Genomic DNA, 25337 nt, shown 5'->3' on the forward strand with positions numbered 1-25337 from the left:
ACTTTCAATTCGAAGTTTAGAACCGAAATATTTTAATAGATAGTGGTCCTGTCTCCTCTTCCCGTTTCTCTGTCTTCTTTCCTTGATCGTCTTGCTCATTCGTTCGTTACCTTCTTGGGTCTTTCAGCTGAGAAAACTTGGATCACTCCATTAAAGATACCGTCCTGTTCAGGATTGAAGAAAGAGTTACTTCTTAAACGTCAAGAGGCGGGAAAAAAAAGGTAATGTCTAGAGTTCCTGACTGCTGGGATTCACTTTGTCATGAGTTAGATATGGGCTTTGTGTTATTTTAAATAATACATCTTGTTTGATGGGTTTCTGGATTTGGTATCATTTCATGTGTTCCTTGTTTCTTTCTCAAGCAGAATTGCTAAAGGTTTTCTCTGTTATCAATTTTTTTTTTTTTTTTACTTTTTGTATTATGAAGGTGGGTTTGCTGGAACGGTTTGGATTGAGAAATTGTTAATAAGACTGTAAGCACCCAAAAAAATGTCATATGAATGGAGGGGAAACATCTTTCCTGGATTGATATTCAGATTTGTGATATAATAACTAAAGAATAAACTTATGAGATATATGTACGGAACTATGTGAGAGAGTGATTGAAACATGTCCAATACAAGAAATTAATATTTTTGGACAACCAATTGGTTTATGTTGGGGAGATCAGATCTCTAAATGATATAATTGACTTAGAGAAAGCTTATCTGCTGTTGCGACCTGTTACTTGCGGGTTCAAAACTTGGAAGCAGCCTATCCTGCGAAGCAGATGTAAGGGCTCTCTGTATTTTTCCCTTCCAAAATCCTGCAGTAGCTGGAACTTCATGCAATGGGCTAGACTAGTGAATTCCCCAACTCTATTATTATACCAAGGATCAAATCCCAATCCTGATTTATCCACACTAAATCATAAAGGAGCTAACTAGAGACATTCAAGATCAGGTCCCCTGGTATATGCTTTGGTTGATGGTATAGTTGGTCGATGAAATGAGAACATGGATAATTACCAATTTGAATTTATTGGAATTTACCTTAAAATACGAACATTTTAAGAATACTAGAATACAAACACTGTACAATGATACATTAAATAAGAAGAGGAATCAAAATGCGTTAATGGAAGTTTTGATGATGGGAAGCTGTCAAAACGGAGGTACTTTTAGGCATTTAGGTTTAGTCAATAATAAAACAAGGAGAAGTGATGATAAGTTGCACAAATAATTGGAGTATGGGTATGAAGCAGAGAGATGTGTTTAGAGTGTTGTCTGATCAACATATTCCTATAAAACTCGATAGAGCACTTTATTAGACAATTATATGACCACCAATGATGTATGGATCTGTAATGTTGTCCTAGGTTGATAGGAGAACAACTATGAGCTAGTAAATGAGGATTGACTATGAACAAGCAGTCCTAATGGGTCAAAATTATACTTACAGTTTGATGTGTTAGTTATGCTAGGCAGTTTAACGAAGTCTATTAGAGAAGGTTTCTTGAATTTTGGATGATTGGTGGACGCTATGGGAGATTTGGGTATTGGAAAGCCTTAGAATAATTGTAAAATTCGGCTTGAGATGGTTGGATTAGTCTCTGAAGAATCAGAGAATAATGCCAAGAGATGTTTGGAATGAGTTAGGAACTTGGGTTGGGCGTTTTTGAGGTTTGGGAGATGATTGTTTTGTTTTGGGGTGTATATGACCCACTTCTTGGTTTGGGGTTCTCTTGATCAAAGATGGGTGGGGCATTGCTATTGAGTGACTTGTTCTTAATCTTCGGAGATGGGATGTTTCGTAGATATGGTAGGGGAAATTCAGTTGAGAAGTTGGGAATGTTGGAAGGATTTGTAAAGACACATTTGGTTCACTATTCTATAGAATTAGGTTCTGAGTCATGTATTTGGGTAATCATAAAACTATTAAATCAGGTTCAGTGGGATCATATGAGTAATAACAGAATTTGCTTATCATGATTCTGACAACTGTATATGTCTAACAAAACTGATTGGTTGCCTTGACTCTGTGAGTGGATTACTCCCGAAAAATTGTTTGGTTATGCTGATTCTTTATATTGTTTCATCCTGAATCACTATAATAACTGTCCGGTTGCCCTGATTCTGTAAAGTCCAGTTTATGTGAATAACTGATTAAATTGCCATATAGGTGACTTAGACTTATTTAGGCATTAATGGTAAATGAACAATTCTGTAGGTTGCTACCTACCATAAATGAATGGTTCACATTCCTTGTGGGGCCCACATCCGTAGTAATGGGTCACGCTTGTTATGAAATTGGTCATTTTCTTGACTCTGTGACAGGTCCCACGCGTTATATGAACATTTGAAGGTGTAAGTAAGGTAGTTACCATTGGGTATCAATTTTACGACCAAAGAAGAAAAGAAACACAAAAATGAATTAGTTAAGTATCAAATAAGCAAGATAATTGTGCATAGGTTTGTTGGGAATTAGAAAACCCACACATATAGTTGAAGCCTAACATAAAATCATCCCAATCATAAACAAAACTTGATTCAGTCTTTGTTGCTTCATTTGTCAAGGTCAGTTTTTTTATTTTACTACATCAAGGATCTCTAATGTACTTTTCTGATGCTCCAATAACCTTGGTTTTCAACAATTAATATTATCCCTGATGAGTCCTGTACATAGTGGATGGATGAATTGCTTGTGTGCTGGTGGGTGGAACTCCATTGTACCCACATGTTCTTTTGAATCAAAATTCTTGTTGTCATGTATAAACTGCTCAGTTCCACATCATTTGCTTGTTCCCTGTGTCAAATGTTGTAAAGAAATTAGGTAATATGGATATAATATGATGGGTTGGTATAATTTATTGCATCAAATAGTAATATAAAAGTACAATTAGCAGTTGTATGGTCTATGGGCAACTCCAATAATATTGACCTTTGCATGGATTGACCTGATATCTTTGAACTCTATACTGTCCTCTTCCACATGCACACATGTGAAGATGATCAACCCATATTAAAAATTTAGGATGCTTGGAGCAATTGTAGAATTTTCTCCTTGGGTCTTCAAAGGTGCAGATCCAGGTTTTCATCTCATTGTCGCTGGGTTGAAGCTTCTCCTCGTGGGTCAGAGTCGATTGCTCAAGAATCTCCAAAACTAGGCTCACTCATGCCTTTTATACCATGGATCCATTTAGTTGATTCCATCCTGAGACCACCTATCCACATAGTCTCTACTCAATGAATGGTTTGTACTAAAACATAGAATCCATGGACTCAATGGGATTAGGTCAATTCCAGTATTTTTTTTCATGTCCAAACAGTTTTAAAAATCTAGAACTACAATTCCACAAACATTGACTCTGTGGAATTGTGGAACCATACGCATTCTAAGATTTTGGGAATGATGTAGGAGATGTTTGAGATAATTTAGAGATGTGATAAACTTATAGTAGAGGAAATCCTCATTTATATGAAGAAACTTGAATATATATTGAATCTTGGTCTTCAAGATCTTGAAAGAAAGCTCCAATGTGAACCTTTTGGCATCAAATTTTGAACATGTTGGCTTCAAACCATCAAGGAGTTGATTGAATTAGTGCCAGTCCCACCAAAGCAAACCACCTGGGCTTTATACCTCAAGGTGTTGACTGGATCAAACACCAGTCCCATCAGCCTTGGTGAAATACAAGACAAGATCTTCACTGGAGAAGAGGCTATTAGCAGTGTAGGGCTTTTATTAATGTCAAATTTTGCGTTCATTACTTCCCCTATTACAGCCTTCTATAAAAGACTCGAAATTAACTTCTTATTCTAAAAATAGAATGCCTTACCCAATCTTGTCCTGTTAGGTAACTGAAACTGACTAGGAAAGTGGAATAGACTCCAAACAGTCACAATCCCACCAAACTCTTTAACTAAGCTACTTAAAAAGGACGTTTCCCTACCCAAAAAGAGAATATTGTAAAACATCTTAAATTGAACCACTGATTGAAACCAGCAAAACCAGTTCAATCTTAAGATAGAATGAGTCCGAAGAGAAATGGTGATGAATCATTTAGTTTGGAAAAGGCTGAGTTGAGTTGAGAAGGTGGGATATGTGTTAACCGTGATAAGTTAATCAGTTGGTTTTCCGTTGTTTTTGTTGTTGCATGTTGGTTCTTTTTCTCTGTTGGCACTCTTTTGATGATTTCTTGAAAGGGAATTTTGTTATGTTTTGCCTTCATTTTAATGTTTTTAGAGATTCAATAATTGATTGGGTGGATAATTGTAGACCATGGAACAAAATTCGATTGAAACCCTCGAAATTTCGAGTGAAATTTCCCATATCTAGGAGCATGAAATGAAACCATGAGGGAACGAAAAAATTCCCAAGTTTCGATCGAAGCTGAGGAAATTTCGACGAAAGTATGCGAAACTGGGAAATTTCCCCCAACTAGGTTGAAACTTGGTTCGACCCAGCTGGACCAGCCGGTTCATGAGAAAAAATTCGAGGGAAACTCAAGTTTCGACTTTGTGAAAATGGGAAATTTCTTGGAAACTTGAGAAGTTTCCTGGAAACCTGAGAAGTTTCTTGGAAACTTGTGACTTTCTCCTACAAGTTTTGTGGTTTCCCCAAATTTTCAATATTTTTCTTTATTTCATGTTTCCCCAAATACCACCAATACCCTTCCATCAGGACTTCCCTATCCAAATTGTGTATTCCCTTAGATTGGCTATCTTAGGCATGTTGATGACTAGACTTATAGAGTTACAATTGTCGATTACCTCGACAACCATAGGCATAACATGTCGGAGGAGAGGATGTTATAGGTACAGTACTACTCAACTCACGGGATGGATCCACTGAGGCACTTCTCTTGGCATTAAGTTGTACTTTCCTTTTATTGTCAGTTACTTTGTATTTGATGTTTTGAACTTAGAAGTTATATATTGAATGTTATGTACTTAAGTAGTTTAGTTATAGTGTATTTGTCAAAAAACTCTACATTGATGTTAAGTACTTTGATTGACATATCTACATTGACATTTTAGCAAAATGAAATGCCAATGTGTTATGTAAACTCTAATTGGCTTATATGCAGAGTCCCATGCCAAAACTCCCCCTAAAACTTGTCGAAACTAAGTTTCCACGAAATTTCCTAGGTTTCCACCTAAGTCTCCCATTCTTCATCTGGTTGAAACTTGAATTTCCCTCGAATTTTTTTCCTTGTCGTAGGCAAATTCAAACCCAACCACCATTGTGATGAACTCAGGCTGAACTTTTTTTTCCCTGCTTTGTTCCTATATTGGATCAAAATCTTTATTGTTCTGATTTTGTCAATATGACCAGGCAAAGGACTCAATGGTGTTTTCTACTTGCTCTTGTTCTTGTTCTTGTTCTTTTTTTTTATTTTATTTTATTTTTATTTTTTTTAAACCAGAGAGTATTATTAACAGGCAGGGCACCATTTGTATCCCCTTAGATCATGTATAAAGATGCAAGCATAGATTTGGTTCTGCAATAGGAAAAATGTCTAGTGGAGAGGTCAGAAGGGTTTCACGTGAAGATATACAGCTGGTAAGGATCTCATCGAGCCTTGTAGCTACTTCTTAATTTTTTTTTCTCTTTCCTGATATCATGTTTAGATTTACTAATTATGCACATGATATGTTGTTCCAGTTCCTTTTCTATGCCTACTGGATAGGGGTTTCTTACATGTGTTCTTAACATTTTTGTCTATTAAGCAACATTGACTTAAATCTGCTAATCATCTCTATTCTGATTGGCCATATGAGTATTTTTCATATCTCATCTTTTCTTAATATTTGATGAAGTAGCTAGGACTTGCCTTTAGAGGTAAGGTATCCTAGAATTTCAAATTGGCATAAATAGACCAAGTAACATGGTCTTTTCTCAATATTTTAACATTACTGCATTGGCTTGGAATTCATCCTCCTCGAAAACAAGGAACCAGTACACCTGGTAGGGGTAGCTTACTTATAGGAGTTCAGTTTTGCACTGAAGGACGAGGCTGGTAGAAAACCTGATGGCTTTTGTTTTTTTGGTCCTATCCCTTACAACCCTTTCAGCCCTGGGTCAGCACTAATCAAGAGGTAAATTCCATGGAAAAGTACCTTTTGAAGACTTTTTGGGAGTTGTATCAAAGAGGATGACATCTTCAATATTCTTTTCATGGTGGATACCTATTCTTCAGAACCTGATTATATCTGACTTGTTTCTATGCACCATCTCATTTGGGAGTTGCATGATAGAGGTTTAGGTGGTCGTTTTGACTAGAATAAAACCCTTATATGGGTCACAGGTCATCACTATTGATCACACATATCGGGAAACGTCGGCCCCATGATCTGCAGATGTTGTATATGTCAGCTGGTCAACAAAACTAACCAAAATGCTGGGTGTATGCTCCCTTTTGCCAATTCCGCATACAGCTTGGATGCACATCTGTATGGATTTGTACATGAATTACCCACTACATGATAGGCGTGATTCTATGTTTTAGGTGGTTGAACACTTCTATAAGATGAAGCACTTCATATCATGCCAAAGAACTTTTATTGCATTTTCACATTGCCATTTTTTCTTCAAATGTAATAGTATATGATTGCGTGGTTTCTAGAGTCTATCATTTCCGATTGAGACATCAAGTGCAAATTATGTAGATGAAGACCAATACCAAATTGCATTTTTTTACTGCCTTTCATCCTCAGACTGGTGGCAAACAGAGGTGCTTAATTGGAGCTGGATAAGTAGTTACCGTTTTCGTGCTTATGACATAAGAAGCATTGATTTGCATATAATGGTTCATAAATAAAACAACAACCTGTACTGTGCTTAAGACAACTGTTGTATGGCATTGCCCACGTAGGCACAGTGGCCCTTTTCTGGGTCAAGGCAACTTGGTGTCACGTTGGTTCTTGTTGCCCTCTATCACCTGGCCTCGCCTTGTTGACTTGACAACTTTGGTACTTCGACATATTGACCTTGTTCCCTTTCCATTGGAGGGATGCAGCAGCATTGAAACAAATGACTTCATGCAGAATGTTTTTGAGATGCATGCAAATGTGCTTGTACATTGATGGATCACTGATGTAAACCATGATCTAGGGTTAGGGTTCTGATGAAGTTCCCTAGATTAGGTGGCTGTTTAGGAGTTTTAGCAATAGAAAGAGGGTTTCTAAAGTGTTTTTAAGCTGTTCAAACTTGCTTTGACTGAGTTTCAGATCTGAAACAAGTTGATGTTTGAAGTTCACATTCGAAAATTGGAGTCCTAGGTCAACTAGGATTGGGTTTAGGGTTTCTGTCAGGGTTAGGAGAAGGGTTGCTGGTTCTTCTTTCCAGAACTAAATTCTATTGTTGTCTTTCAACTAGAAGTAGACCTAATTGACAGACTTCAATAAAACTCAGACTTTCTGCAATTCTGATTGTGCTGCTGCCAGAGCTGAAGTTTTCCTTGAGTTGCATTGATTGGCATGGTGTTCAATTCGTTTACAGTAGAAGCATTTCTATAGACTATCCTCATATGCCACCTCCTGTAGAAAGCTAACACTATGGATGGTCATGGCTGGCATCTTTCTACCTGCACCTCTTCTACTCGCTCTGCATCCAAATCCACTTCAACCAAGACACGAGCAAAATTGCCTAATGCCTCCACACGAGTTCTCATGTCTAGAGTAACCAGATGACCTACTGTCTTCGCAATTGATAATAGATTTTTTTTTCTTCATGCCAGTACTCCATTGGAAGACCTGGTAATGAGCCCAAACTAACTTCAATGAAGGCTGTGCTGTATGAACATTATGAATTTCCTTTTGCACCACATCCATCGACATGCAACAAAAATCAGATCTATCAATTAATGAAAATTTGTAAAGATTGCGTTGTTACTTGTAGGCCTGAGGGATGACATTATGCCCAAATTTTCCTGCTTGAATTGGATTCGGAAGACTGTGTGCTGAAAAATTCAATACTCCCCCAACAACCCCTGCATAGGTCATCTTGCTAACTGGTGCCTAAGTAGCCTGTTCATCACCACCTTCTCCTGCCAAAGCAACTGCTGGAGAAGCCTGCCAACTCTGAGCAGCATTCCTCTCCCCAATATCTGGACCTTAGCACTCCTCTTCCATCATTCATCCTATATACATCTCTGACCTCTTTCAATGATGCATTCTTGAATCGATTTATCCATTTTCTAACACTTGGATTCCAGCTCTCATGGAGGTGTTCCTATTCAATTCAATTCCAAGTAAACCTCCATCATCATGTTTTGCCAATTTAAAGTGTCTCTACCTCATTAGTCAAACTTGCACACAAGGCTGTGGCCTCTTACAAGCTCATGTAGAAGACCAAAAGCAGACGTGAGATTCCTATGATTAGATATTATTTTGTATGTTTATTTTACACAGAATAGTCAGTTTTCTTTTGTTCTTCATCGCATTTAGTTAATATTCTGAATGTTCTTGAAGCCATATTTTATAGGGTGATTTTTGACAGTGCTGATGGATCATTAGTAGTGTACATGCTAACATTAGGGACAAATTGCATCTGTAATACCTTTTCCTTCCCCCTCCGCCACCATTAGGAACATCATTGTGCAGTTTGTAACACTGTAAAATGGTATCTTGTTGACATCTTTCTCAATTATCTTATCCAGGTTCAAAATCTTATTGAGCGATGTCTTCAGTTATACATGACTCGAAAAGAGGTTGTGGATACTCTTCTGGTTCAGGCAAAAATAGAACCTGATTTTACTGAACTTGGTAATCATTGTTGTGATTTTCATTTTTCCATTTGTTATCATTTAGATATGCTCAAATATTTAACAATGCAGATTTGACTTTTCAATCTTATTGGTTTCCATTTCTTTCTTCATTTATTGGAACCATTTGCATGAATGAGTTTGTCAAAGTCATGGAGGACTTATTCACTTTGAAGAATACTACACATTGAAGTGATTGTTTTTTTATTTATTTGAATTGTCACTCCAGTTATGATGACTAGGAGGGCCTCTATTATTCAAAGAATAGTGATTGAGGCAAGTTGTTAAAAAAAACAATTAGTAGGAAACCTCAGTGATGGTGTTGAATCTAGAGTTATGTCTCAGATGAAATCATTGTGTGTCGGACTGGTTAATCTCTTTGATTGAAAACATCAGTTTTGCTCTTTCAAACTTTGGAAGCTTCAAATCCCTACTGTGACAGTTGTATTTATAGTTAAGTATAGGAAGTGGTCTTAAATATTGAATGTGAGGGCTATGGTATTAGAACTAGCACTGGCACGAATGGCTGTGATTTCAATTTAAATATAAGAAAAGGTTGAGGTCATCTTGATGTCAACTAAAAAAAAAAGGCATCTGTGGGCTCATGAAAATTGTATGGATTAAATGATGAGAATCTTATAAGCAACATGGGTTTCAGGTTGGTGTTGAAACCAAATAATATTTGTTGGAAGGGGTTTCCAATTCTACCATCTAATCATACAACTGCATTGGAGTTGAAGTCTTCCAATTCGATACTCATTTTGGAGAAATCTTATAGTTCCATTGGTGTTTGTTGTAATAAGGCCGTATTTCTTCTTCTTGTCACCTAACAAATAATGACTTAGAGGAAATCTTTTGAAGTTGGTGCTTGACACATTGATCAAGTGTTCACTTCATGAATGCCAGGTCACAGGTTCAAGCCCTGGAATCAGCCTCAGGAAACAGGGGTAAGGCTGTGTAAGTTTAACTGTCCATGGACCCTCCTAAATGTAGGAGACTTGTGCACTTGGTTTGGTCTTTTTGTCAGAGGGAGATCTTCTGAATATGTGTATACATACCACCCCAAAGGTAAGGACATCTGTGACATTTCAGATTAGGCCATGTAATGCAGATCTTAGCTTTTAAAGAGGAAGAAAACAAAGATTGCAGCTGCTTGAATACATCACAAATTATGGATGCAGTCTTCTCAAAGTTGAACCAGCATTGGTTCATGTTATATTTAACTCCCTGACAATATTTCACTTTGCCATGAAATTATTAAGAGGCTCTGAGAGAAATTTTACTCTGCTGCTACCCTCGTGAAGATTAAAATTTACAAAGCTTTTGACTTGGCAAGATGAGATTCCTTAAGCCTTTTCTTATGTAGATGGGTTTCCCAGCAGTTGTTGCTCATTAGATTCACTGGTGCAGCACAACCAATTACTGTTCATGCTACAGTAACATGAATGTAACCTAGGAGATTACTCTTCCTATTTGGTGGGCCCCAAGTTCAGCTTGCAAGGAGATAGAATAGGAAAAGCTGTTTTGCATGGCAGTTTTAAAGATAATGTAGGATTTTATTATTTACTTATTGGGATAATTATGTGTTGAAGTATACGCAACCTTGGGTTGTTTTACTGTTCACGTGAACATTATTATGCTAGTGATGCTACTCTATTTTCTATTTCTATTGTAGGATTATTGTTAAATAAGTTTTGGGAGTTTCTAGAAAGCGTAGTTTCTATTTTGGTGGTAGTTTCTATTTTTAGAACATTCTATTTTAGGAGCTAGAAAGTTACTAAAGCTATAATTTTTTGTTTTTTTTCTTCTTTCCTTTAGAAGATTGTTACTTGTCTCTCAAGTTGTATTAGATTCATTAGAAGCTATAAATAAAAGGGCTCTATGACTCTAGACTCTTTAGTTAGAATCGCAGGCCTTTTCTATTGGTTCTTTATCTCTCTTCTTCTTCTTCTCTTTTTCCTCTATTCAAGTTCAGCTGCTGTTTTAATTATTTAAAGCTTGTTTTTTAACATGGCATCAGAGCTTTTTTGAATCAAAACAGTGTTGTTCTCAATATTTTCTTATGAAGTTCTCTTTTGTTTTTTTGTTTTCCTTGGTGTGCAACCACCTAATGCTGTATATTATGGACTGTTAGATCAAATATTCATGTGAAGTGATATTCTCTACCTATTACCATACTCTTACAAGTTCTAGAACTTGGATTAAATATTGTTTTCTACCTACCTTCATTACCTCTTTTTGCTGCACTTTGCAAACCTCTTTTTTTTTCTCCCTCCTATTTGGTCCTAAGGTTGTAGATTTTTTTTTTTGTGCACATTCTACTTCAAGTTTTGGAAAATTGATTTGAGTGATATCTACCTCAATTTAATGTCTTCACTTACAAGTGGCTCAACCATGAATACGACTAAATCTAAAGGATCTCAAAGAGATCATTTAAACGTTCAAATTACATCAATCAAGCTTAAAGGTAGTTCTAATTACTTGTTGTGGTCACTAGCGATTCAGGTGTACATACTTGCAAAATGTAAGCTTAAGTTCATTGAGGATGAACCTCCTGTTGAGACTTACAAATCCTATTTTAGTTGGATCTAAGATGATACAATCATTAAAATTTGGATGTGGGATAGTGTGGAATTGGATATTGTAGTGAATGTTATGTTCCATAAGACTGCAAAGGGAATATGGGATGACTTGCAAGAGACCTATTCCCAAGCTAAAAATATGACTTGGATTTTTAGTATTTATGAAAAGCTTTTTCAATTTCAGCAAGCTGACAAGTCTCTGCAAGATTATTACAACTCCTTTAAAGGCATGATGGAGGAGTTGAATGTCTTTCAACCTCTCACCATAAATATAGAGAAGCTTAAGGCCCAATGGAATGAATTTTTTGTATCCAAGTTTTTTGCAGGATTGAACCTTGAGCTGAAATCTGTTAAAGGACATCTTTTTGCTGGTGAGCATGTCCCCAACATTAGTGAAGCATATTCTAGACTTCAACGTATTGCGTTGCTTGAAGGGAGTTTTCCAGGAAAAGTTCTAAAGGAGAAAATTCAGCCTTCATTACCTCTCATGGAAGGGGACGTGGTTGTGGTTTAGGGGAGTTAGCAGATCTTCCGTAGGTCGCAGCTATCTAATAAGACATCTCGACTTTGTACTCATTGTGGTAAAATAGGGCACTTAGTAGAAGCTTGTTGGACCAAACATGGAAAGCCAGAGTGGGCCAAGCGACTTGCCACTCATGTCGTTCCTGATGATGGTACTGATAGTGTAGCAAACAACGATAGTGGTTCTGGATCTTCTTCAAGGGACTTATTTAAGACTCTAAGAGATTATGTAAGCCATATCCTTCATCAATTGCAAAATATTGAGACCGACACTTCCACATCCACTAGTACTTTTGCTGCCACACTTTCTCATGCAGATAACACAACACTTCTCACTTCTACTCCCACGCCTTGGATCATCAATTCAAGGGCCTCTTCCCACATGACTAGTAAGTCATCGCTTTTCAACTCTTTTTTTAAATCTACCATTAAAATTCTGTTGTCATAGCTAATGGGACTTCCACACCTATTCTAAGCTCTTAAAGTGTTTCTCCTACACCTTTTCTTACTTTGTCATCCGTACTTCATGTTGCTAACTTTCCTTTTAACTTATTATCTGTTAGTTAGTTAACTAAAATACTAAACTGCTCTATGACTTTTACTCCCACTTCTTGTGTTCTCCAGGACCTTCACACAAGAAAGACGATTGGTGGAGGGTGTGAAAGGAACGAACTCTACTATCTGGACTATGCTGCCCTTATTGCAGCTCTCTTTAATAATTGTGTAGATTCTCTCTAGTGGCACTGTCATTTAGGCCATTTGTCTTTACCTAGATTAAAAATTTTATTTCCTTCTTTTAAGTCAATGTCCAAATTAAATTGTGCATGTGAGTTAGGTAAGCATCATTGTGCCACCTATCCTCCACACTCTATCCCTCGTAGTGAGTCCTTGTTTTCTCTTGTTCATTCCGATATTTGGGGTCCTTGCAGAATTAGTAATAGGCATGGTTTCGATATTTTGTCACTTTTGTGGACGATTTCTCCTGTCTTACTTGGTTGTATCTTTTAAAGGATCGAACATAGTTCTTAACTACTTTAAAAAGTTTGGTTTATGAAATTCGGACTCAATTTTCTTTTCCTATTAAAAATTTTCGATCTGATAGTGCTTTAGAATATGTGCAACATGAAATATCTAACCTTTGTGATTATCTTGGAATGATTCATCAAATCAGTTGTTCATTCACTCCCCAACAAAATGGAGTGGCTGAACGCAAAAATCATCACCTCTTGGAGGTTGCACAAGCAATGTTGATTCAGATGAATGTTCCCAAGAGTTTTTGGTATGATGCGGTTTTGATTGCTGGTCATTTAATTAACCGAATGTCTATGACTTTGTTTTCTAAAAAATCTCCTTTTTCAGTTGTTTTTCCTAATAGAGAACCATTTTTAGTTCTACCCAAAATTTTTGGTTGTGTGTTTTGTTCATATATCACATCCTTTGGATAAACTTTCCCCCCGTTCTGTTAAATGTATTTTTTTTTGGGTATTCACGTATTCAAAAAGGTTTTTGTTATGATCTAGTTCTTCGCAAACAATTTATAAGTGCGGATGTGACCTTTTTTGAAGACACTCCTTATTATCCTAGTCAATCTGTCTTTTGAAAACTGTGTTTTGGATGATACTCCTATCCCCCCTTTAGTTCCTTCCACTAGCAGTGTTCCTCCATAGGTTTATCAGCGGAGACATAAGTTGGCAGAACATACTGTGGATAGTACAGTTCCTCCTGACAATACTAGCATCTCTCCTTTAGTGGAGCCAGAAGTTGGCCCTACGGATGTTCCTTCTTCATCCTCTCCACCGACGGATTCTTCTAGTGGAGATCCCATTCCGCCTTCAAATGACTTACCAATTGCTTTGAGGAAAGGTACTCGTACTTGTACTTTACGCTCTAATATTGTTTATCTCGTTTCCAATTTTGTCTGTGTCTCTCTTCTCCCTCCTAGCTTTCATTGCCTTGCTATGTTTATGTTTGCCATTTATATTCGAACCCATCATACTGAGGCTTTTAAAATTCTTGGCTGGAAAGCTGCCATGGACATGGAAATGGATGCTTTACAATCTCATCATACATGGTCTTTAGTAGACTTATCTCTTGGGAAAGATGTGGTTTGCTGTCGGTGGGTGTATACTGTTAAGTACTATTCTGATGGTACGGTTGAAAAGCTCAATGCCCGCTTGGTGGCTAAGGGCTATACACAAACATATGGTGTGGATTATTTTGAAACTTTTTCTCCTGTGGCTAGACTTAATTCTGTCTGTGTTTTGATCTCTTTAGCTATGAATTATGATTGGCCTCTTTTTCAGCTTGGCATAAAAAAATGCTTTTTTATATGGTGATCTTCATAAAGAAGTTTACATGGAGCAACCTCTAGGATAATGTTTGTGTTTGTAGGCTTTATAAAGTGATTTATGGACTCAAACAGTCTCCACGGGCTTGGTTTGAGAAATTTAGCAAGACTCTGGAGTCTTTTGGATTTGTACAGTGTTATTTTGACCACTTTATTTTTGTTTGATGGCAGGGTGATTATGTTGTCATTATGGCGATTATGTTGATGATATTGTTCTTTTAGGTAGTGATGTTGATGCAATTCATACAGTTAAGACACATTTTCAAAAATCTTTCCAAACCAAAGACTTAGGTGATCTACAGTATTTCTTGGGGATTGAAGTGATCCGCAGGAAACATGAAGTAAATTTGTCATAAAGGAAGTATGTGTTAGATGCTTTGACTGAGACTAGCATGCTTGCTTCTAAACCTAGCGACATTCCCATGGATCTTCAGTTGAAGTTAGGACGTGATTAGGGGTGTCAACGGTACGGTTTGGAGAGGTTTCGGGCTGAAAAACCCCCAGCCCAAACCAGCCCATTTAAAAGATAACGGTTTCGGTGCGGTTTCGGTTTGGTGCGGTTTGGGTTCGGGTTGACTAACGGTTTGGCCTAATGATTTGGATTCGATTTGGCTAATGATTTGAACTAAATTAAAAATCAATATTGAAATTTATTTTTATTTTTTCCTCAACTTCAAATCCTAGTTTCTCACCCACAAAACTACAAAAGATAGAAGATGAAGAATCCAAGTAGATCCAACGATAAGTGATGGCATTAGAAACCCTGATGCCTGATTTCACAAAAGTGAAAATGTGAAAGACTGAAAGTCTGAAACTGAAACAGCGCATTAACGATTAAGATTAAGACTTAATAGTTATCAATTAAGACTTTCAAATTTTAAAATAATAAAACTAAATGAAATTTGAAAATTAAAAAGTTAACAATTAATATTAAGACTTAAGAGTTAAGAGTTATCAATTAAGACTTTTAAATTTTAAAATAATAAAACTAAATAAAATTTGAAAATTAAAAAGTTAACGATTAAGATTAAGATTAAGATTAAGACTTAAGAGTTATCAATTAAGACTTTTAAATCTTAAAGTAATAAAACTAAATGAAATTTGAAAATTAAATAGTTAAAACTTAAAACTTAAATCGTTAAATGTGTTAACACTCAACTACTCAAACTCGAGTCTCAACGTCTCAAACACCGAAATTCATGGATCATTAATTACATTTAAACAATACAAAAAAAATAAAATTACATTTAATATTTTAATTTTATTTATGTAAAAAACTAATGGGCTGACGGGCTGCACACGGGCTGGGCCGGGCCAGCCCGAAACCGTTCGGGTTGAGGACCCTCAGCCCAATTACGGCCCATTAAGGATTGGTTCGGGCCGGTTCGGTCCGGTTTTAACGGTTTGGGTTGAAAATTGACACCCCTAGACGTGATGATGGTGACTTGTTAGATGATGTCCATCGTTACGGGAATCTTATTGGGAAACTTATTTATTTTACTGTTATTCATCTTGGTATTTGTTATTCTGTTGGTTTGTTGAGTTAGTTTATGCAGTCTCCTAGGAAGGCCCATTGGGACGCAGCGATGAGAGTACTTTGGTACCTTAAGAGTGCGCTCGGAAAAGGGCTCATCTATCGTCCTAACCAGAGTATGGACTAGGTTGCCTTTTCTGATGCATATCGAGTTGGATCTGTCGTTGATCGCCAATCAACTACAGGTAATTGTACTTTTCTTGGTGGAAATCTTGTGACTTGGAAGAGTAAGAAACAATCCACCATTGCTCGACCTAGTGCTGAAGCTGAGTATACGACTATGGCCCATGCTGCTGTTGAATTGATGTGGCTTCGTTCGTTGTTAGAGGAAATGGGATTTCTAGTTTTTGCCCCTATGAAAATGTTTTTGATAATCAGATAGCCACTTACATTGCTAGTAATTTAGTGTTCTATGAGAGGACGAAGCATATAGAGGTAGACTGTCACTTAGTGCATGATGCAGTCAAGAAGAAGCTTATAGCGACTCCTTTTGTGAGCTCTACTAACCAGCTAGCTGATTTATTTACCAGAGCTCTATTCAAACCAAGTTTTCAGTCTATTTGTTGCAAGTTGGGCATGGGAGATTTGTATGCTCCAGCTTGAGGGGGAGTGTTGAAGTATACGCAACTTTGGGCTGTTTTACTGTTCATGTGAACAATATGATGCTAGTGATGCTACTATACTTTCTTCTAATGTAGGAGTCTTGCTAAATAAGTTTTGGGAGTTTTTAGAAAGCAGAGTGTCTATTTTGGTGGTAGTATCTATTTTCAGAATATTCTATTTTAGGAGTTAGAAAGTTATTAAAGCTGTAATTTTTTGTTTCTTTTTTTCTTTCTTTCTAGAGGACAGTTACTTGTCTCTCAAGTTGTATTAGATTCATTAGAAGCTATAAATAAAAGGGCTCTGCGATTCTAGACTCTTTAGTTAGAATTGCAGGCCCTTTTTGTTGGTTCTTCATCTCTCTTATTCGTCTTCTATCTTGCCTCTGTTCAAGTTTAGTTGTTATTTTGATTATTTAAAGCTTGTTTTCTAACATTATGGAATCAGATTTTTAATTTGGGTAGGATATTTTAGGATCAGTTTTAGTTAGTTTTAAATTGCCAAGAGTCCTATAGTCGTTTCCTTATTTCTTATTCATGTATTTTTATTTTATTATCTAAAAACTTGTGATCAACTTATTGAGGATCTTATAGAAAAGATGAATGCTACCAGAAAGAAGGATGGAATAGAAAAGATGAATTAAAGCTTGAGCTTTGTACATTTGCAGGCCCCTTCTCTCTCTCCTCTTCTCTTTTTCTTATGGGTACTCTTCTCTCTCTTCCCTAGCTACAACTTTGAGCCTTCTCAGGTTTCTTTCTTATTTTCTTCTTTTCTGTTCTCCCCCGGCCCCCCCCCCCAAAAAAAAAAAAAAAAAAAAAAAAAAAAAAAGAACAATTAATTAGTATCAAAGCCCGACCCTGGGTTAATTTTCCCCCCTCTCATCCAGACTCGTCAACCTTCTTTTGTCTCCTCCCTGCTTTTCTTCTTGTCAAAATTTTTCTATCTGTTATATCCATACTTCCTTCTTGTTTATTTCCCCTAATTTCTTTTCTCAGTGATTTTGACTGCATAATGTTGTGGCAACCCATCAAATCCTGTTCTTGTGGTGCAGATTGAGTGAGGCATATAAAATATATTTTCATGTATGAAACCTTGAGGATGAGTTTTTTCTTAAGAGAGGGGAAAATTAATGCAGCACAACCACTTACTGTTAACTACAGTAACGTGAACAGTACCCTTAGAGATTATTCTTCCTATTTGGTGGGCCCCAAGTCCAGCTCATAAGGAGATAAAATAGGAGATGCCGTTCATGTGGGAGTTTTTTTTATGTATGATTTTATTATTTTTCATTGTATATTTATGTTGTCAGATTCTTAGATTGGGTTTGGGGATCAGGTTTAGTTAGTTTTAAATTGCTAAGAATCCTAGTAGAATCAGTTTTAGTTAGTTTTAAGTTGAAGTATGTTTTTTTTATTATTTAAACACTTGTAATCAGCTTACTGAGGTTTGAATAGGAATAGAAAAGGTGCATTAAAGCTTAAACTTTGTACGTTTGCAGCTCCTCTTCTCTTTTTATGAGTGTTCTTCTCCCTCTTCCTCCCCCCAAACAGCTCTGAGCCTTCTCAGGTTTCTTTCTTATTTTCTTCTTCTCTCTTCTGTTACCCCCATTATGGAGTCTCTAGAAGCATCTTATTTTGTACTATTGGATAAAAAATGAGGGAGCTGTAGCAGCCCACACTGTTGACGAGAGATTCTATTATGCTGTTACTTTTTTGAGTAGCACAAACTCTATGAGATGGAGAAATCCCAAGTTAGTATTGAGATGCTTGGTCATCCGGTGGGAGTCTTCTGCTCAGGGGTGCAAGGGTTTAGTCATATCATTGTTTGTCCTTAATGCCTTCTTTTATTATGTTTTCTCAATATAGAGTGAGTTTCAGGACTTCACCTTAGTGTTGCTTAATGTTTTACGACTGTTTGAAGCCTTCATGGCTACTCTGTAACAAACCATTCGGTGGAGAATATCCACTACTATGGGATGAATAATCTCCCATCTTAGAGGCAGATATCAGCACCTAAATGCAGGCTGATCGTGGATGTAAATCTGCCCTTGCAACACCCTCTTTGATGCTGTTTGATGGAAGTTTGATCTGTGGAATCTAACTGATGGATTCATTTTGTATTTACTTATTATTTAGACATAGTGTTCTGTAAATCAAAAGGATGTGCGTTTTTTTCTTTTGTTCTTCTATTTTTTTTTTTGGGGGGGGGGGGGGGGGAAGAATTGGGTGCTTGGTTGGGCCATCCTGAGATGTAGATCCTAGAGTTATGGCTTAGTAACTATTCTATATTTTCAGTTTATATTCTGATTTAACACTGAAGATCATATCAAGCTCTACTAAAATTTTGAGGGGTATGAAGCTTTAGTATTTCCTAGCAAGTGGAGTTTCGGGTCCATTCTGGGTCCTCTATTTGGAGATATTGAACTTCTTGGCTCTATTTCTTCTGCAAAGAGATGACTTGATTCCAGTGTGGTTTGAGGAAAGAAAGTTTCTTGTACCAGTGAATGTTTTGTTATTAATTTATTCTCACCATTTTTTGTGCTCGTTTCAGTTTGGCAAAAGCTTGAAGAAGAGAACAAGGAATTTTTCAAAGCCTACCATGTTAGGTTGCTGGTGAAGCAGCAGATAACTGCTTTCAATGAGTTGCTTGAGAAGCAGGCTGAACTCATGCATAAGATATGCCCAGCTGGAGTTGGTCCAATGCCTAACTCTAATGGATCTAATGCCACACTTCGTACATGTAACTACTGAATCTTTTTACTGTTATTGATCAGTAACCTAGAATATCTTTGTTTGGGTACAAAGTCCTTATCCTGTATTTCCTTATGATTCCCTTTATTTTATTATGTGGAATTTTTGTTAAATGTTCTTGAAGATGGTTAAAAGATCACGATGCGCAGCTCTCACTGGTTGTTGTTGATCTGGTAAAGGAGTTTTTCTTCCATCACTACAGATGCGTATGAAGCATTTTAATTTTCCATGCAGTTGGTCCTTTTGGATTTTGTGCTGGTAGTTTATAAAAGGAAACAATTTATCTACATCAACATTGGGGTGATGGGTTTGTTTTGGATGGAAGCCGATTACTTCATCTCCATTTTTATGATTCTGACTCTTGATGAAAGTTGCCTGCATTGATTTTACTGTTATTCGCAGCATTAAACCCTTTAATTCGTAATTCATTAGAATTTACTTCGGGGGAGTTATTTGCGTATGCCCATGATAATCACATTTATTTTAGACTTGCAGAGTCCTCCTCTTTGATGCAAACCATGTTGGTTTTTTTTTTTTTTCTTTTTCTTCTTCTTCTTCTTTCTTTCTTTCTTCCTTCTTTTTTTTTTCCCCCCCGGTTGGGGTGGGGTATGAAGCTGGTGTTAGGCAGCTTATTGTAAATCTGGGTTTAACCGGTATCTCTGAGATTATATTGAAGACACTAGAGACAATATTTTTCTTCCTATATGAATAGTAGAGACAATTTAGTATGCACTTTGACATCACTGATATGCTTATGACACATGTAAAATGAGTATTTTAAACATTTTGTACCATAAATCAACGTTAGAAAACCAGGTTTTGACTAGGTTAAGTGACCTAAATCTAGTCTAAATATTATAAAGCCTGGTCAAGTGTCATGAGACTTGCTAGGTTTAAAGAAAGACTAGAATCAGTTTTGGTCAGAGTGATCTTTCCATGAGTTACTGAGTCAAACCAGTGGGTTTTGTCATTTTTCTTGTTCCTCTCGCTCATTTGGTTTCTGAGAACTTGCTAAGGGTGTCATGTTAAGAGTAAATTTAGAGATTGTCTTTAAATGTACTCATTTGAGGTTGCCCATTATTAGGGATTTGAATGACTATAGCACTAGTTGGCATTGGGGCCTGTTAGGAGGTGGGCAAACCCTTTCTCATTTAGGCTGCGTTTGTTTGCAAAGGTGGGGTGGAAAAAAAAAATGTGGGTCTCATGTGTAGTGGGGTGAGGGAGAAGGAAAGGAAAGGAAATGAAAGGGTTTTGTGGAAAAGTGATAGTGGTGGGTCCCACTTTTTACTTTTCCCAACTTTCCCACAAAGTCCCACCAAATATGTGGGGTTTTAAAATGATTTGGGGTGGGAAAGTTGGGCTGCCACATTACCAGACAAGTTTCCTTGATTCAAGGAAACTTGTCTCTCACTTTCCCACCCCATAGCAACCAAACAATCTACCATTTTGGGATTTAAGGGAAAAGTAAGGAATCTACACTTTTTCAAGAATTTTCCCACCCCATCTTTACTCCAGCAAACAAACCCAGCCTTAGGAATAGCGAGAGAACTCCTCTCCAAGCCAAGGGACTTACTGAGCAAAGCGGAAGGCCAACTGTTCACTCAAAAGTCAAAACTCATTTGACTACTATATAAACCAGCCTTCACAAGGAAGAGTATCCTCTTCCAAGTTGGCCATCTTCTTCTATTTTGACCTGGCTTCACTTGGAGGTCTTCATATTGTCTGTTGGAAGTTGGAATAGTTAAACATAAAGGGGAGGCAATTCAGTTGATGTATTGATAATACTGAATATTCATATTTCTGATGCTTCAAAAGGTCACAAATATTAATAATATTTTCTTGCCTGAGTCCCCTTTTTTCTGGCTAAATTAAATTTCAGCCATCTATCTTTCTATGGAAGTAGAGAAGTAGTCCTCTATTGGGGAGTGTAGCATACATTAATGCTACCTGAGTCTCTCTTCTCCCAAAACTTTCATCACTGCAAGAGGAGAGAGTTGGACAATGGAGAGTGCTTGCATACTAATGCAAAAAGTCGACCTTAAACCAGTGAAACCGGCAGGAGATCGATTGCAACCAGGATCAATACAATAGTGAAGACAAAGGTTACTAATTAGAACTTTCTTTTTTTTTTTTTTTCACATAAGAAAAAAAAATGAAAAAGATAAAAAGAAGGGGATATAGAAAGGATAGAAGAAAATTGGTAAGGGATGGGCTACCTCAGCGCTGGTCTCTCACCCACAGTTATCTCAGCTGTTGAGCATGGATTTTACTCTATGGAGGCTACAATGCCACAAATCAATTTCTCCAAAAGTCTGTGACAAGAACCCAGCTACTCCCTCAATCGAACCCTGCAGCTGAGCTCCTCTCTTGGTGAGATAAACATGCAAATTACCTCACAATCCACATACAACTCACACAACTGCAAATAAATGGGTAGAAAGGCAAATAAATGGGAAGAACAGGGATCTGAACATGCGAAATACTTCTATGAACTCTCAGTTAAGGCCAAAATGCCATACAATGTCCCCCCCCCCCCCCCCCAAAGAAATCCAGCAAATCCTATTCTACTTGCCCCAACCGAGGGCCATACCCTCACCTGCAAGCTTTGCTTGACCCTTCCCTTTACACAATTATGCTTCGGATACCAATTTGTTAGGAACCCTGCGAATCCAATAGCGAAACTAATGAGGTTTGATTACTAGAATGGTAAACAAGAACTGTGACAACAATAATCTGGTCACACAGGTGCCAGTCACCCCAAAGCATATGCTGCTGCTCAGCCAAAGGCTGCCCAAAATCACTCACATAACAATTGATATCCACTCCTCATCCCCCTCTATTTATTACCCACCATTTATTAGTCATGACAAACTCCCCCCCAACCACTCTCTTTCTTCCAAATAACGTCATCCCAGGGCCCTAACAATCTGATCTTCTATTTCAATGTAAGGGGCCTATTTATAGCTTGTCTAAAGCTTTACAAGAAATACAAACTTAGTGGACTGAAGTAGAAATTAATAACTTAGTAGACTGAATAGAATCCTATGAAAATTGAATCTAATTAAAATTAGAAACTACTAGGCTTTATGATTCAGTCATGCATAAACAATTAGTATAGAAACTAAACCAAGATTCTAAATCCCCCAAGTATAAAATCTTCATGTAATTCCATCTTGGGCCCCACAAATCCTTTACAAAACATTCCTAATATGCCAAATAATGTGCTGTGACACTTTCATGTCAAACAGTAACATGAACAGTGTTTTGGCTTCCCTTCTCCATGTTTTGTCCTATTGTGGCGGTCCAGGTTGACTGGTCAAAATTGTAGAGCAAGGGTACCTTCTATTTTGACCAGCTGGCTGGTCTGAACTTGCCTTCAATGCTGGTTTGAATTCGCCCTAGCTGTTTCATTCCTTGATTGGTTCCAATCTGTCCTGGTTCTACATCATGTATGCACTACTTACAGACAAAATTTGCTTTCTCATCACTTTACATCCTAACAGCTTTTCCATGCTAACGGTGATGTTATGTTAGTATTTGGAGGACAGTTACAGAACATAAAAATTAGTTTGTGTAATTGTTACTTGCAATTCCAACTTCAGGTTTTCTGCATTCAATAAAGTTGAACTTTCATCATATTTTTGTAGCGTTTTTGCAATTTTTACTCCCTTCAAGCTGATTAAGCTGATAGTATTGACTTATATTGCAGTAACACAGACTCCTGCCTGCTATATATCTGATCGCACAATACCTCCTTCAAGAATGGAGAACATGCACTACCCAATCAGTTCCAACACATCTAGCACCATCATAAATAATGGGCCTTTAGTGTGCCACACCATGCAAACTGCTAGTGATGCATCTGCCCAAACCCAGAGGACAGATGTTTCATCTAACACTCTGTCAACTCAGAACTCACAGATGGGAATGGTGCAAAGAGTCAACAGTGTGGTGATAAAACAAGAAGCTGGCTATTCAAACAGTTCCAATTTTACTGTTGGTTCCAATCACAATGGCTTGGATATGCATCCAACAATTGTCAATTCACCTGTTGCATTGCTAAATGGTGTAGATTCAAACTCCCAACAGCTAAATGATCCTGTGGATGCTGAAACCTCTGCATTTGGATTTTTAGGACAGATCCCTCGAAATTTCAGTCTTTCGGATTTGACAGCTGACTTCAATCAAAGCTCTGGTAAGTCTCTCTCTGTCTCTTCTGGTTTTCAGTTGTTTTTGAGCATGAATACTAATCATTCCTTCCCATTTCTGAAGATATCTTGGAAAGTTACTCAAGGTCACCATTCCTCGTAACAAATCCAGAAGACTTCCTGGAATCTCCAAGGGGTGAATGCCTAGGTGAGGATCTATGATCTGTATTAGTCGGTGAAATTGACTTCCTGTTATCTTATACGTGCATTTTGACAAACAGGAGATAATAACAGACTGGATACCATATCGGAAGGCTTGAGTTATGACGAATTTGCCAGTGACTGATTGGATGTCTTTGATTGTAAGTTTCAAACACGACAACCCCTCCAGGCCGAAAAATGGCACCCCCTTATTTATGTTGTATGTCCAAATTGAGATGCTTGGACCATCAAGTTACCCAATTAGTCCTTTTTACAACTGCTTAAGAAGAAAAGCCTGACAAGTCATGGGCAGCTTTGAGCTGCTGATGTGGAACAAGAATTATTTATAATGTTTACTTGTTTTACCATCTGAAGGAGTAAGGCATTAACCCAGCAGTTTTGGCCTGGTGCATCTCTGCATTCCATGACATGGATATTGCGGTTTTATATCCTATTGAACTTTGTCTGTTTCTGTTATTTTTTTTTGCTTAGTTCGTCCTGGGGACCATGATTTAGTCAAACTGTCCAATCCAGGAGCAAATGAGGCCAAAGGACTTGTGGTTTCATTCCTCACTAAAAGCTTAAAACTGTCTCTGTTTGTGTCATCTGGTAAATCAGCTAGTTCCATGATCAGTGATCATCATGCTCTTGGGTTAGCTTTGGTTGATTAGATAATTATCCCCAGCCTGTTATGGCACAATTTTATGACGCTGAACCATTTGATGGTTGCGTAAAAGTGTATCGTTGATACCTTATAGTTCATGGTATATGATATGTGGACAATGTGTAGCTTATAGTACTAATGGTGATTGGGTATCGTATGGAGTGATCCCAAACCATGGACGAAAGATATCTGCTGCTAAATGAGGTGACATGTTACATAGTTTAAGCTTCACCAACATGATGCTTTTAAGAAGTTTTGCTTTTGTATGTCTTCAACAGAAGTTCACTTCATTTTCCTTTCTTTTATAGTTTTCCATTGCATATCTTCATGGTTTTAAAACTGCTGTCACCGTAGATGGGCATGTAGGTTGCATTCTCTTTGCAGAGACTCTGTTTAGTTTGATGGGTTTATTGTTCTACCTAGTATTCACCAATTCTATCCTTGTGTCCTCTCAGTGCTGCAGTGAAGGTGTAGGTGCTTGTACATACCATTTTGAAATTAAGGGGTTTCCTGGAAGTTCTCATTTAAAGGAAGAGGAAGAGATCAGCATGGAGACTACATCAGTGAACTGAATTTGCTGGTGTTCTTGAATCCATGGAAGTTACAGCAAGTGATCCTTACTTTGCAAGGTCATGTGTAATACAGATGGCAGATATATTTATGGTGTAGATTTGAAGTATCTCTGTTGTGGTTAGCACTCATGGATAGAGATTTGCTGGTAGAATGTAATTTGGCTGCTGCATTTATTCAATGATCCATGACATTACATGGTGTCCTTTTTCCCCTTATGATATTTCATTTCTTGCATATTTACATCTTTGCCAAGAGAGGCATTTTAATAATTTTCACCAGCTTGCATTTCTTTGATATTTTATTGAGAAAATTTCAGAAACACCTCAACATAATTGGCAAAAATTACAGACCCCTTTTCTGTGAGAATTGTGAATGGGTTACATGAAAAGACAAATACATCATGATTGGTAAATGGGATTATTTGGTTTGGCATTATTAAAATTGCCTTGGATGAAGGTCAACTTTTTAATTTATTATATTAGAAGAAAACAAGCAAAACAACTCAATCGCGCAGAAGAAGCAAGTCCAGCAACCATGGAGAGAAAATAGCCCAAGAAGTCGAGGCTTTAAACCAACAATGCCCTTTGAGCCGAGAAATCTGCAATAGTATTGGATTCCCTTGCAACAAAAGAAAACAAACAAACACTGGAATCGACTCTGCAGCCCCAAA

General features: G+C 37.3%; 1 protein-coding gene across 2 annotated transcripts; it reads left to right on the forward strand.

The window, feature by feature from the left end:
• Positions 1 to 25337, forward strand: LOC149005450 (uncharacterized). 2 transcript variants are annotated; one of them, XM_089167801.1, is made up of 9 exons: positions 1 to 221; positions 5408 to 5544; positions 8642 to 8747; positions 9653 to 9814; positions 18882 to 19070; positions 22791 to 23276; positions 23354 to 23437; positions 23511 to 23591; positions 24550 to 25337. In XM_089167801.1, exons 2-8 carry the CDS (start codon positions 5497 to 5499, stop codon positions 23573 to 23575), a joined length of 1140 nt encoding a protein of 379 aa, XP_089023927.1. In that variant the 5' UTR covers positions 1 to 221; positions 5408 to 5496; the 3' UTR covers positions 23576 to 23591; positions 24550 to 25337. The 2 variants fall into 2 exon arrangements, with proteins under 2 accessions (XP_089023927.1, XP_089023928.1); XM_089167802.1 differs by lacking the exon at positions 9653 to 9814 and having other exon boundaries at positions 5424 to 5544.

This window comes from Hakea prostrata, chromosome 9, assembly GCF_041222555.1.
Source record: "Hakea prostrata isolate BN-2017 chromosome 9, UWA_Hpros_2, whole genome shotgun sequence".
Classification (NCBI taxonomy): domain Eukaryota; kingdom Viridiplantae; phylum Streptophyta; class Magnoliopsida; order Proteales; family Proteaceae; genus Hakea; species Hakea prostrata.

Bases quoted from the DNA above. Each gene is read 5' to 3' on its own strand.
- LOC149005450 (XM_089167801.1), top strand. From the start codon at position 5,497: ATGTCTAGTGGAGAGGTCAGAAGGGTTTCACGTGAAGATATACAGCTG. The intron at 9,815-18,881 runs GTAAGGACATCT...TGCTCGTTTCAG, and splicing joins GTATACATACCACCCCAAAG to TTTGGCAAAAGCTTGAAGAA. The intron at 23,277-23,353 runs GTAAGTCTCTCT...CCATTTCTGAAG, and splicing joins TGACTTCAATCAAAGCTCTG to ATATCTTGGAAAGTTACTCA.